Raw genomic sequence first — 14900 nt, forward strand, 5'->3', positions numbered from 1 at the left:
CAAGAAGATATGGATTATATGTCTAAAGTTTCATATGCATTAGCAGTTGGAAGCTTAATGTATGCAATGGTCTGCACAGGGCTTGATATTGCACATGCAGTGGGAGTTGTAAGTAGGTACATGAACAATCCACGAAAGGAACATTGGATGGCAGTGAAATGGATTCTCAGATATTTGAAAGGTACCACAAATCAAGCATTATGCTTTGGTGGTTCAAACATTTCTCTAGAGGGATATGTTAATGCCGACATGGCAGGTGTAGGAGATAACAGGAGGATCACTACAGGATATGTATTTACTATAGGTGGAACAACTGTCAGTTGGGTTTCAAAAATACAAAGTGTTGTTGCACTTTCAACAACAGAAGCAGAGTATGTTGATGCTACAGAGGCTAGTAAAGAAATGATTTGGTTACAAAGGTTTATGGGTGAATTGGGTAAGGAGTATGATATGGGCACATTATAAAGTGATAGCCAAAGTGCCATTCATCTTGGAAAGAAATTAGCATTTCATTCCAGGACTAAACACATACAGCTCAAGTACCATTTCATACAATCAGTGTTGGAAGATGGAGAGTTGAAGCTGGAAAAGATACACACTAGCCAGAATCCTGTAGATATGCTAACATAAGTTGCAACCAGGGAGAAACAGAGAATATGCTCAATTTCAATTGGTCTTCAAGGATGACAATGAAGATGAGAAATAGGCAGGTCCAAAGAGGAGTCATTGTCCAGCAAATGAAGCAGCGATGGAGTTGCTACAATCCTTCTCCAAGTGGGAGATTGTTAGGTGTGGAGCATGATTGTTTAGAGGTCTTTGTTTGAGCTGGATGTATACCCTAGGAAGTTTGTACACCCCTCCACAGAAGGTGGAATTGTTCCCCCAGCGGGGTTTCGGAGGGGCCGATCCCCCCCGGCTGGGGGGTCCGTGGGCCAGCGGTCCCCCGGCGGGGGTTTCAGGGGCAGTGCCCTCGAAGCTAAAAATAGATGTAAAATTGCCTTGTAAAAGTATAGTAGTTTCTAGTCAATCTGGGTCGTTCATTAAGCGGATGATCTGACGGTAGAACTTATTTTTAGTTGAGGGTTTTTTTCCCTAGAAGGCAACCCCTCTCTTTGTATGAGAGCATTGTATTTGAGGCTATGTAATAGATGTATATTCTCTGAGCGAGAAACAGAGAGGTGAGACTATGAGAGAAAACAAAGGATATTACAACGGATCTGTTGTAGGTTGTGTCTCTTCATTTTGCGAGATAATAGAAATGAAGTATTGGTTGTTTGGTGTGGACGTAGCCCAAACTGGGTGAACCACGTATATTTGTGTCTCTCTTGTTTTATGCATCTTTTGTGTTTATATTTCTGCAATATTTTATGTGTTCCATTGCTGTGCAATATATAATTTTCTAACAGGATGGTGAACCCTTATGAATTGCCAAGAATCCCATTTTTAGAAAAGTTTCCTTATCCATTTGGCTATGGTAATCATAAACCATTATCTTGATTCCAACAAATAATTATTAAGAAAGCTTATTAAGAAACAAAATTATTTACATGATCTACATACCTTAACATACTTAGACAATGGTGGCTCTCAAGTATTCACAAAATCCTTTGGAAATGAAAACCACTCTTTAGAAAAAATCCCAAGAAGCAAGCCCTCTTATAAGCGTAATTTTCTCCCTTTGTAATATTCTCTTCATCTTTGTAACTACTTGACAATTAGTCTTTTTCCTCTCTATATTGATTGAATGAAGATCCATTTTGAAAATATGGAGTTATGTGTTAGCCTCTCTCACAAAACAATAATAAATCCAAAATAAATTAATTAATTAAATATTCTAAGTTAAGAATTTGTGCCTAACTCTTGGGTTGTTCCTCTAAGATAGGAGTTATTTTAGGTAACTCCTATATTGGTGTATGTCTGGTGAGAAATTATCTCAACCAAAGGAGAAATTATCTCAACCAAAAGTGTCTAAGATAGCATGCACTATCTTGAGAACACTATCTCTCATCTATTTATTTGTAACACTATATTCAATTATTTTAATGAATGAAAAAAAATGAGAGAGAATACCTGAGGAAGACATGAGGCTGAAGCCTTTTTCCGCCCATATTTTGTGTATGGTTTTTATGTGTGTTTTTCTATAATCTCTTTGAGTTAATTTCATTTTCATTATGTGGTATCAGAGCTGGGTTGTACGCCCACCTATCGTGTAGGATTATTGTCGTTTGAAGGCTTAAGTTCTTCCATCAATGCCTCTTCCTCCAGATCTCCGTGCAGCGTCGCCATTCGCCAACAACCATTCAGAAGAAATTTGGTTGTTAAAGCGGCCACAACTGTGGCCCCAACGTTCACTACAATCAAGCCACTAGGTGATAGAGTGCTCGTAAAGATTCAGGCCGTTGAAGAGAAAAGTCGAGGTGGAATTATATTGCCTGATACTACCCAAGACAAGCCCCAGGGTGTTGAGGTCGTAGCTGTGGGCGAGGGAAAAAATTTTAGCCAAACTCAGGTTGAACCCAGCGTTCAGCTTGGAGCCAAAATTACTTATTCGAAGTATGCAGGTACAGAGCTCTAGTTTAATGGAGTTGATCATCTTCTTCTTAAAGAGGATGAAATTGTTGGCCTTCTTGAGATAGATGACATAAAGGACCTCAAGCCATTGAATGACCGTGTTTGATCAAGGTAACAAAAGCCGAGGAAAGAACAATTGGAGGTATACTGTTGACAGAGACTGCTAAGGAAAAACTTTCCACTCGAACGGTGATTGCTGTACGACCGGGTATGTATGATGAAGAAGGAAACAGGAAGGCACTTAACATTTCTCCAGGAAACATTGTGCTGTACTCAAAATATGCAGGCAATGAATTCAAAAGTAGCGATGGATCTCAGTATATCTCATTCTGATGTGATTGCTGTGATGTCTTGAATCTGTTTTGTTTGTTTACCTGCTGCCAAGGAGTGAAATTGCTGCTCCATTTGATTGTTACATGGAATGTGAATAAACCTTTTACACAGGGGATGCAGATTAACAATTTCAGCAATCATTGAATCACAAGCAACGAGTATGCTGCATTGCAGCATATAAAAATGAAATAATTTTATTGCACCGTGGAACTATGACGAACAAGATGAAGGAATGAAGCTGTGGAACTTTAAAAAAAAAAAAAAAATTGCTGGCAAACTGTGCGTGGCATGTAGCTCGATCTGTCTTTGCAAGGTACGATGCAAGCTGGACTACAGCGTACGCTGTCTTACGTGACTTCTCAAAATACATTTTTTTTAAAAAGAAAAAGTTCGCTTTGAAATTTTTAAAGGAGATACGCTCATTTTTAAAGTGACTCCATTCACATTTTAATTCACCTTTTTAAAAGAATTTCATAAAATTCTATTCAATGGGAGTTTGAAAGAAATTATTGGAGTGATAAGGTGTGTTTTTTATTTTGAGTGATAAGTGAGTGGAATGTGAGAGAATGAGTGGGGTGACAATGAAGTTTAAACACTCAATGTTTCATGAACTTTAATGGGTTAGAGTTAGTGGAGAATAATATTTGGGACTAAGAGAGAATTAATGGTGAATATGATGAGAGATGAGAAAGGCTGTTTTAATTTTCGAAATCTTTGAAGTGATAGATTTTCAAAGCAAAGTTCATTGATGTAGGAGGTTGAGTTAGGTTTTTGAACGCATTTTTTTCAAAATTTGTGAGTGTCAAATTCTCATTGTTTGAGAAAGCTTCCATGGCAATGTTGTAAAAGATGAAAGGTTGATGATCTCAATACTCAATAAAGACATATTATTTGTGGTGATTGTGTCCAAGATCCACCCAAAATTGAATAAGGGGATCTTAGGTACACCATGTGTATCTGTGATGGCGAGTGTTTTTATGGCTTCATGTTGTTGCTTATGATTTGTGTCTAGTTTTGACACATAAATTATCTCATTTAACACACATAAAGTTCAATGCAAGCAAGCACAACACGTGTAATGAAATAGCTGCAAGGAAGGATAATTAAGCTCAACACATGCATTTGCGTCACTACAACAAATAATCAAAGTTTTCAACATCAACATTCTACTTCAACAATCAAATTCACTCAATACAATCAAGTTCATGAATCTGGAGACTCTAGCATTTCAAAGCAATGTCTACATCACTACAATCAAGTTAATGAATCTGTAAACTTCAACGTTTCAGTCTACATCAACATTATTGAACTTGTAATCAAACTCAAATTACATTGAACTGTAAGGGTGCATTCTCGGTTGAAACTGACACCCAACTCTTGAATTGAGTCAAATTGAATTCATTGTAGTGAATCGTTGAAATCATTGTAAGATTTTTTGGGTGAATTTTCGAACACCCTTCCTTTAAATAACAATCAAGTGAGTCCATGAGTTTTAACTCCAAATGAAACAAACAACAAGTTCACATCTCCTGCAAGCGAGCTTGAGTATTCATTCAAGCAATTTGTGTCAAAACGGTACAAAGTTCAAAATTTCAAGCGAGCTAGAGTGAAGATCATCAAAGCACCCAAACAAGTTCAACTCTAACACCAATCAAGCAAGTTGAAATTGACCCTGAAAAACATTAAAATTTCAAAAAATAAAAATAAAAATAAAAACAAAAATTAAAATTAAAATTAAAACAATGAAAAAACACAAAACAAAAAAATAAAAAAATAAAAATAACAAAACATAAATAAAAATATATACTAAAAACAAAACATAAAATAAAAAACACAAAACAAAAAAAATCAAACATCAAAAATAAAATCAATCATAAAAATGTAAAATGTAAAAATAAGAATTAAAAAACTAGAAAAAAATTACAAATTATAAACAAATAAATAGTAAAAAAAACATATCTAAAAAAAATTGGGGAAAAAACAAATATGTAAACCATAAAAAAATTTGGGAAAAAAAGAAAAAACACATTTAAAAAACTATAAAATTAAATAGGTAACAATAGAAAAATAAAAAAAAAACATTAACAAAAAACTAAAAAAAAATTCAAATTAAAAACCAACTAGATTTACAAAAAAAAAAAAACTAACCAGAAATAAAAAATAAAAATTAGTGAAATTAAGATTAAAATGATGATTACTTAAAAAATAAATGTAAAAATACATATATATGAGACAAAATATAAATAAAAAATATTAAAAAAAAAAATTGTTTAATCATAAAAGAATTTAAAAATAAAAATAAAAAAAATAAAAAAATTATATATATAAATTGAAGTAAGTAAAAATATAAAGATTAAAAAAATCATTAACAAAAACTAGCCCAAAAAAAAAAACAAACTAGATTAAACAAAAATAGAAAATTAACAAAAAAAATAATTAAAAACTAGTAAAATTAATATTAAAAACATGTATAAAAAAATAAAAAGACAAAAATAAGCTCAAATTATTAAAAAAAAAAAACTAAAAAAATATCAAGATTTTAAAAATATAGGTATTTTTCAATAAAAAAAATAAAAAAAATGAAAGAACATTTTAACTTACAAAAAAAAGTCTTTTTGATTTCAGAATAAATAAATAAATAAATTTTTTTATTAAATTTTCATTGTTTATTTAAAAACAAACAAAAAAATTAAAGATAATTTTTTTTTTAAATGTAATTTTTTTTTTAATTTGAAAGAAAAAATTCATTAAACAGTAGCAATAAAAATTATTAAATTTTAATTTATTAAAAAAATTAATAAAAACAAAATTAATAAAAAAAAATTATTAAAATATTTTAATCAAAATTAAATTTTAGTTTTTTTTATAACTTTGTTTCAAAACAATATTTTATTTATTTTAAAATATAAATCATAAAAAAAATTTAATTTTTTTAAAACAAATTTTAATTTTTTAATTTATAATTTAAAAAATTAATATTTTTTTTTTTAAATTAATATATTAAAAACATATTAAAAATTTTAAAAGCCACCCCTGCCCCCTCCGCCCTCCCCTCCCTTGCCCCGCCCCCTCCCTCGCCCCCTCCGCCCTCCCCGGCCTCCTCCTCCACCCGGTCGGGCCCAGGGCTGGTTTTAATTATTTTTTAAATAAAACGTTAATAATAATTAAAAAATTTTAATATGTTTTAAAAATTTTGTTTTAATAAATAAAAAATAAAAAAAATTTAATAATATTTTTTAATTTTTTTATACAACACATAATTATAATTAATTTTTTTAATATATTAATTTAAAAAAAATTATTAATTTTTAAAATTTTAAATTAAAAAATTAAAACTGGTTTTAATTTTTTTTTTTTTTTTTTTTTTTATGATTTATATTTTGACATAAATAACATATTGTTTAAAAAAACATTATAATTTTTTTTTAATTAAAAAAAGATGATTTAAAAAAAAATGTAAATTTAATTTTTTTTTTTAACATAAAATGTAGGTTTAATTTTTTTTTTTTTTGAAAATATAAAATGTAGTTTTAATATTTTGAATTTTTAAATTAAAAAATGATAATAATAAAAATTGTTTAATTTTTTTTTTTTTTTTTTTAATAAAAGACAAGATTGTTTAAAAAAAAAATTATTTATTTAGTTTTAAATAAAATAGGTATATTTAATAAAAGATAATTGTATTTTTGTTTTTTTTAGTAAAAAATAACCTCTTTTTTGTTTATTTTTTTATAATTTAATTTAATTTTTGTTTTTTTAATATTAATTTTACTAGTTTTTTTTATTTTTTTGGTTAATTTTCTAATTTTTTTTTTTAAAACTAGTTTGTTTTTATTTTTATTTTTATTTTTATTTTTTTCCTAGTTTTTTCTAATGTTTTTTTTTAATTTCTCTATTTCTACTTATTATATATATATATAGATATATATTAATTTTGTTTCTTTTTTCCAAATTCTTTATGGTTTGCTAGATTTTTTTTTTTACATTTTTTGTTTTTCTTTAAATATTTTTTTCCGAGGAAAAAATACCGCGCTTTTCTATTAATCGAGGAATAAAAAAGCTACAAAAATGAATGTGTAAACATTCAGCTGAGTTTTCTTGTGCCATAGAGATGTTTAAATCTCCTCAGTGATATCGTTTTTACCATAACTTTTAAACAAGAGACTTTGAGAGCTCTCCTGTTCACGGCTTGTAACAGCCCAATCAAAAATTTGAAGTTTCAAATCCTGTCACCATAGTATCTGGGCCTCCTTTTTTACAGGAAAACAGCCCAATACATATATCAAAAGAAAAACAAAAATACAAACTGTCTCTCCTGCACCAGGAGTATTTCATACAAGTTCATACAGATGAAGAAAAAAGAAAGATAGAGACTAAGAGTATGGGGGAAGATCCGACACACGGATCTGATCCTGAACTTGCTCCGTTATCCTCCAAGCTCCGAGAGTCTGCTGTAGACCTGCTTTAGAATACCTGTCCGCTTCTTCATTTTTATCCCTGTAAATATGAGCAATGGAGAAAAAATTAAACTGTGACTTTAATCTTTGGACTTCTTCTAACAGAGGCAACAGCATATAATTTCTGCAAATAAATTTCTCATTAACCCAGTTAACCACATTTGCCGAGTCTCCAAAAATCTGAACTGTGAGGATATTCCTATGGATGAGCCAGCAGAGGAGCAATTTTAAAGCTCATAATTCAGCGAAATTGTTTGAACCCGACCCAAGGCCTACTGAGGCTTTTAAGGAATGCGAGGGACTTAGATGGATTATAATTCCGGCTCCCATGATATTGTTTTGAGCTGCCCCGTCAAAGAAAGCCCAGGGGATGCCCTCTCTGATAACGACATCCGCTCGCTGGTTTGTAGATTGTGAGCCCTCCGGTTCAGGTAAGCTAGCTAATATGGCTGAGGCTTGTAAAGCAATGACATTCACTGGGGTGACCTTTTCATTAAAGATGCAACCATTGCGGGCTAGCCAAATACCCCAACAGACAATAGGAGGGAGATTTCTCATGTTTTTCTCAGGATAGTGAGTCCACCAATATTCCCATGCAGCAGATAAATTCACCCCTTCCCAATTCCCTGAAAAATTCAGAAGTCTTTTTGTTTCCTCCCAAATTGATTTAGTGAAAGGACAGCTCACAAAAAGGTGCGAGACAGATTCAGAGTCAGTTTTGCAAAGAGGGCATCTACTCGGCCCCAGCTGGAAGCGAGCTTGAAGAATATCCCACGTGGGAATTTTGTTTTTTAAAGCGCACCAAAGAAAGATTCTGGCTTTTTTGGGGCATTTTAACTTGAAGAGTGGCTTCGCCCACCAAACCGGGGGCTCCCACCCCTTTCTTTTCATCAGAAAATCATAGCCAGCCTTTGGGGAATATCGACCTGTTTCTGCATGTGCCCAAACCAGAGAGTCTGGAGAATCCTTTATCCTGACATTTGAGCGATTAAGTTCCTGTATGAATCCTTGCCATTCATCTCTCCAAAGGAGATCCAAGTCCAATTCTTCTGCTGATTTCCAGCCCTGCCCCCAAATGGACGACAAGCCCATGTTTGCTATCTGATGTAGATGTTTAATTCCTTTTGTATCAAGATGCTCAATCAGACCAGGAGATAAAGCAAACCGCTCATTACACCCTACCCAAGGGTCCTTACCAATCCGCAAACATTCACCGTTCCCCACTTGCCATGCTAGTCCTTGTTCTATGATTTTAAAAGCTTCAGTGGTTGCCTTCCAGATGACCGAACAGTTTCTCCCTTTTTTGTTTGGACTTCTGATCCATTCTTCAAGGGGAATTGGATCAATATATTTCCTTTTGACAACCCTGGTCCAAAGGTTCTCTGCTACTACAATTCGCCAGCCTGATTTTGCCGCCAAGGATTGGCAAAAGTCCACAAGTTGTTTCACTCCCCAGCCTCCCCATTCTTTTGGTCTAGCAATCTTGTCCCAAGCAACCCAGGGAAGCACTGCATTTTCCTTTGAGCCTCACCACAAGAATCTGCTACAAATCTGCTTAATTTTATGAATAATCCCTTTGGGGATCCAAGTCAGCGCTGCCCAAAAGACAGGAATGGCTTGAAGGACTGAATTGACCAGTGTCAATCTACCAGCTCTTGATAACCACTTGAAACTCCAGTGCGATATCCTCTATTCAATTTTTGCCACTAACCAGTGCCAATCTTGTTTTCGGTATGAGGACGACTTTAACCAAAACCCCAGGTACTTGAAAGGCAGGTCCATCTGACAGGTTTCAAAAGGCAAGATGGATGTAATTGCAGTTTCCTCTTGCCTGGTGAAACCCTCCATAATAAAATGAGACTTTCTGGGATTAATTTGAAGGCCTGTAGCTTTCAGAAACAGGTCAATGATATATTTAAGAACTTTGACTTCGTTTAAGTTCCCATTTAAAAATAACAAAATATCGTCAACAAAAAGAAGATGAGAAATGAACAGGTTTACAGCAACCTCCAAACCTGTGAACAAGCCTGAATGCTTTGCTTTTAAGATCAGTCTACTGAGCCCCTCAGCTGCCAGGAGGAAGAGCAGAGGAGAAAGGGGACATCCTTGTCTTAGGCCTCGTTGGCCTTTGAAGAAATGAGAAGCGGCCCCATTTATCAGCACAGCAAAACTAACATTAGAAATGCACCCCATTATGTAGTTTATAAACTCCAATTTAAATCCAAGATGAGTCATTAATAATCTAAGGTACGACCAGCTAATCCTATCATAGGCTTTGGATAGATCAATTTTTAAGACAACCCCTTTCTTCTTTGCTTGCCTGATGCTGTGGATGGTTTCCTGGGCTACACCTATTGCTTCGTGAATTTTCCGACCTTCCAGAAACCCAAACTGCTCGCTTGAGATACACTCAGATAGAATAGGCTTCAGTCGCACCGCAATGATCTTTGCTATTATCTTATAGATTGTATTGCACAGGGAGATAGGCCTGAAATCTTCAAAAGAGACAGGATTCTCAGTTTTTGGAATGAGTGCTATAAAAGTAGAGTTGAATGAACTGAATATTTCACCTTTCTTTCTGGATTCCTCCACCACCTCAGTAAGCTCATCACCAATAAGATCAAAAAAATGGGAGAAGAGCTCTATAGTCCAGCCATCCGGCCCCGTGCTTTTGTCTTTTGGCATTGCCTTTATAATACGCTCTACTTCCTCCTTATCCACTTCCCTATATAGCAATTTTGCATCCTCCTCTTCCACAAATCTAGGAAAAGCTTGAGCTGTTCTGATAATTTCGGCTAAAGAGATCCCCCCAGGGTCAGTAAAGAGAGATTGAAAATGATTCTTCCCCAAAGAAGAGATCGCTTCAAAAGAGGACACCTCCCTTCCTTCGGGGTCTTTCATCTTCCAAATGGTGTTTGCATTTTTCCGGCCTTTTGCGTAATTATGAAATTTTTTTGTATTTTCATCCCCAGCTTTCAGCCAAATGGCCCTACTTTTCAGCCTCCACTCCTCTTCTTTATCCAACAATATCTTTGCTCTACTCCTTTCTAAAGCCAAAATTTTCTCTTTCGATTCCTGAGAGACATAGGCATCCGCTTCAGGATCTTCCAGCAGACTGAGAGCCTCCTCGATTTTTACCAACTCCTCGTTTTGTTTTCTTCTCCTTTCAGAAGCCCATTCAATGGTTGCTCTCTTAAGCCTTTTCAGATTCTCCATAAAATGACCTCCTTTGTTGACCAGAGAATTTGGACCCAGATGTCTCCAAGTACTCCTGAAAAGTTGTTGATAAGACTCCTCCTGAAGCCAAGAAGCATTGAATTTGAAAGGAGTGGCCGGTTTTGCAGGGGGCTTTGAGAATTCAAGGAAAATTGGAAAATGATCCGAGTTTCCCCCGTCCCCCACCCATTGCCTGAACAAAGGGATATATGCAGCCAGTGTTTCATTGATGAGGAAGCGATCCAATCTCTTTGCAATTCTCCCCTCTCCCGTTCTTCTGTTCCTCCAGGTCGGCTTTGCCTTTATAATGTTGACATCAATCAATTTTGCATTCTGGAGAGCCTTTGAGAAAAAGTCTGTCAAAGGGTCTTCCCTCGCAGAGGGTCCCCAAGCTTCAGCCATCCCCAGAGAGAAGTTTAAATCACCCCCAATTATCAGATTTTTGTTAAGCAAAAGCTCTTTAGACAAGAAATCATTCCAAAAAGGGACCCTTCCCTGACAAGGTCCATATACATTTTTTTTTTTTTTTTAAATATATTAATTTCACTAGTTTTTTTAATTTTTTTTAGTTATTTTTCTATTTTTTTCTTTAAACTAGTTTGTTTCTATTTTTTTTTCCTAGTTTTTGTTAATATATATATAATTAAGTAAATATTGAGAAATAAAATATATATATATATATAATATATATATATATATTATATATATATATATATATATATATATATATATATATATAGTTGTTTTTTTTTTCCAAATTCCTTAATGGTTTATGATATAATTTTATTTTAACATTTTTTATTTTTTGTTTTTGTATTTTTTTATATATATTTTTATATTTGTTTTTTAGAGACAATTATTTCATGTGGATTGAAAATTTAATTAATGATGTATAAATATGTAGAATATCGAAAATGTAAAATATCGACCTTCTTCTTTAAATATGCAAATCAATAAAAGCCCCACTACAAAAATAAAAATAAAAAAAATAAAAACTAGAAAATATGAAGAAGAAGATCACTTCCAAAATTATTAAATTTACGAGATAATTATTTACATTTCATACGTTAGAAAATTTGAAGTCAAAAAATAGGTCTTTTAAAAAAAGGGTTACGAAATAATTATTTACATTTCACACACTAGAAAATTTAAAGTCAAAAAATAGTTCTTTTAAAAAAAGGGTGTGATGCAGAATACTCACTTTTTAAAATGAGCATGAAAATCATTACCATTCTAAAACTTGATTTCATCCTTGAACATGAAAAAAAATTAAAGTTCCAAAAACCATGTTCTAAAAAAAACATGTGTATTCTACATCACCACTTTTGAAAATCGGGTCATTTTTTTGCTATCTCTACGAAACGGGTAACAATATCAGTTCCCGTTTCAAAGTTTACATTGTTTGAGCGTGAAGTCATCAAATAAGGCAACTGAGCATTCACACAAACACGATCGTCATCAAGCGATCATCAAGCGAGCGTGAATTCCAAAGTTTAAGCAAGAAAGTTCTACAACTCTAGCAAGTGTTCCCAATAAGTGAAATAAGCAACAAATCAAGCGAGCATGCCATTCAAGTCCCATAGCATGCAAGCCTGTCATGCAAGTCACAAAATCAAGTGAAACGACATCTATGACAAGAGAGCCTGATTTCAAGTAAGCAAGCTCAGATGGCGCAACATATTCAGTTGTTACACATTCTTCACAGTTTGATCATCTCCAATGATGAAGACATGGTACACATCAGCAAAGAAACTCTTGCTCATCTTTCACGGCATCTACAACAAACACATGAAACCATTGAGTTTCTTCAACTAGAGTCGCAACTACAAAGAGATGAGTTGCAACAAAAGAGTGGTTCTTCCAAGTCATTCAACCATACAGATGAAGATAAAGATGTTGATTCCAAATCACTCATCCAAACAACTTCAAGTGTCGAAGTTGTTCATGATCAAATTCAAATTTCTTCCAAACCCATCATCAAGCCCTGGGAAGAAATTCAAAATAACAAGAATAGACGAGGCTTAGGATATGTCTCTAATGACACCAACTTACATATCCCAGATTATTCCAAGCCAATTAAGTTCATCAGTGCAGGATTTCTTGCACAACACACCTCAGAAGGTTCTGAGAAAATTGCAGACAAACAGAACTGCATGCAACCTGAAGTTACTGTCCAACCGAAATGTTCTCATTGTCAAAGAACCGGTCATATGGAAGATACTGTTTTGATCTCCATCCTTGTTGCCATTGTGGCAAGCCCAATCATTCCTCAGAAAAATGTAGCAACAAACAAAAATTAGCCAGATTGAAGATACATTATGAATGGATCGATCCTTGGGAATGGTCATCCACAGTCAAAAGATTGTCTCAATTCTACAACCGACTACAATCACACATAGTGCAGCTAGCAGTGAACCGATGATGGTACTCTCATGTAGTTGAACGAGGGAGTACAACAATGAAACTCTCCTACACGTGAAGGCGGGGAGTTCAAATATATTTCGGAGAAGATTGCCTCTCCTTTCAGCTGAAAAAGGGGGGGAAATGTCAATGAAATTGACAAGTGGTTGTGAGAGTGAAAGTCTTGACAACAACAATGAAGCAGCCAGTGGGCATCTTCATCAGCCAGTGGGCATTTATCATCAACAGTGAGCATCAACAAATTCGCCAGTGGGCGATCGACAGCCAAAGCAGTAGTGAGCAGCTTTCATTATAGCAAAAACAACATTGAGTTGTTTTTCGACATCTTCAGCTAGTGGGCGTTCATCAAATTGTGTCAGTGGACACCAGATGCTGTTTTCAAACAAAGGACAGTTGGATCCTTTTGCGGATTGGCACGTGATGGAGTTGTCAAGCAACATTCAGAGATGAATTAGGCATGCAGGGGATTCATGTTCTCTTCAGATTTGAGTTTTTTTTCAGCATCCAGTTTTGGCGGTTTTTTAAGGCAATGTTTTTGAGGATCAACATGAGAACTTGGAAGATGGTTCCTCGTTCTTATTTTGCATTTATCATTGAGGGGGGTAATGTTAGCCTCTCTCACAAAACAATAATAAATGCAAAATAAATAAATAAATTAAATATTCTATGTTAAGAATTTGTGCCTAACTCTTGGGTTGTTCCTCTAAGATAGGAGTTAGTTTAGGTAACTCCTATATTGGTGTATGTCTCGTGAGAAATTATCTCAACCAAAGGAGAAATTATCTCAACCAAAAGTGTCTAAGATAGCACGCACTATCTTGAGAACACTATCTCTCATCTATTTATTTGTAACACTATATTCAATTATTTTAATGAATGAAAAAAAATGAGAGAGAATACCTGAGGAAGCCATGAGGATGAAGCCTTTTTCTGCCCATATTTTGTGTCTGGTTTTTATGTGTGTTTTTTTGTAATCTCTTTGAGTTAATTTCATTTTCATCATGGATTCATTCTTCAAGCTGGATCCCACATAAGATATTTCATATTTCCCTTTTCTTAAACCATTTTAAAAAAATAATGTGGTGATAGGTCCTAAATTGGCTACAGATTTTATTTTAATTTTCCTTCTACATTTACTTTAATGTCAAGGGAAAGCACTCCTTGGGTATAGAATTAAATTCTACATCCAAACAATATCCACTCTACATATTTTTTAGTATACCCACACCAAAAATTTTGAAAATACATGAAAAATGTGTACATGCTCTACAAACTTTTTAGTTGATCCTTAAAGATGTGTTTCATGAAAGGAAAAAAACGTTTTTATTTAATTTCAATTTTTAGTGTTGTGAGACATTTCGGTGAACCTATAGAAAATTCAATGTTACCAATAAATATCTTTAGAAGGTAAGGAGTTATTTATCTATTGATATTTCCCTTAGATCAGTGAGACAATGTGTGACAAAGTACATACTATTCATCTCATCAATTGAGATAGAAGTTGCATATATTAAACCCTTGTAGATCAGTGAATATTGTAAATCCTACCAAAAACTTTGGAGATGTTGCTTCAGCTTGAAGATCCCACTCCTAGCTCCTTGATCTAATTACCTACACACAAGAACAACTAAAGTAGATATTTTTTTCCCTGTGTTGAGAGTAGGTTATTCTGTACAAGAAATAATCAAAACCACATAAAGATAAAATGACATGAAATATGTGAGAGAGAACTTGCAAATGCTTTCATTAATAAAAATAGCATAAATACATCATAGTTTGGAATATAGATGAGAGCAATCAACAAGTGCAAGAAAATAAATCAACACATGAACACATGCACCAAGAGCAGCATACACATTGGACACAAATATTTTAATGTGGAAACCCTTCCGGGAGAGAAAA

At 33.8% G+C, this 14900-nt stretch overlaps 1 protein-coding gene across 1 annotated transcript in view; it reads right to left on the reverse strand.

The window, feature by feature from the left end:
- Positions 1 to 7595: 7595 nt before the first annotated feature.
- LOC149243623 (uncharacterized) overlaps positions 7596 to 14900 on the reverse strand; it is a 33081-nt gene continuing 25776 nt past the window's right edge. The window contains exons 4-5 of the mRNA XM_089371264.1: positions 9149 to 11072; positions 7596 to 8869 (exon numbers count right to left, since the gene is read on the reverse strand). Of these exons, the coding sequence (XP_089227390.1) occupies positions 7596 to 8869; positions 9149 to 11072 (3198 nt within the window). The remainder of the gene's footprint in view (positions 8870 to 9148; positions 11073 to 14900) is intronic.

This window comes from Pinus tabuliformis, chromosome 8 (assembly GCF_031772625.1).
Source record: "Pinus tabuliformis cultivar Carrire ecotype Pingquan chromosome 8, CPIR1, whole genome shotgun sequence".
Classification (NCBI taxonomy): domain Eukaryota; kingdom Viridiplantae; phylum Streptophyta; class Pinopsida; order Pinales; family Pinaceae; genus Pinus; species Pinus tabuliformis.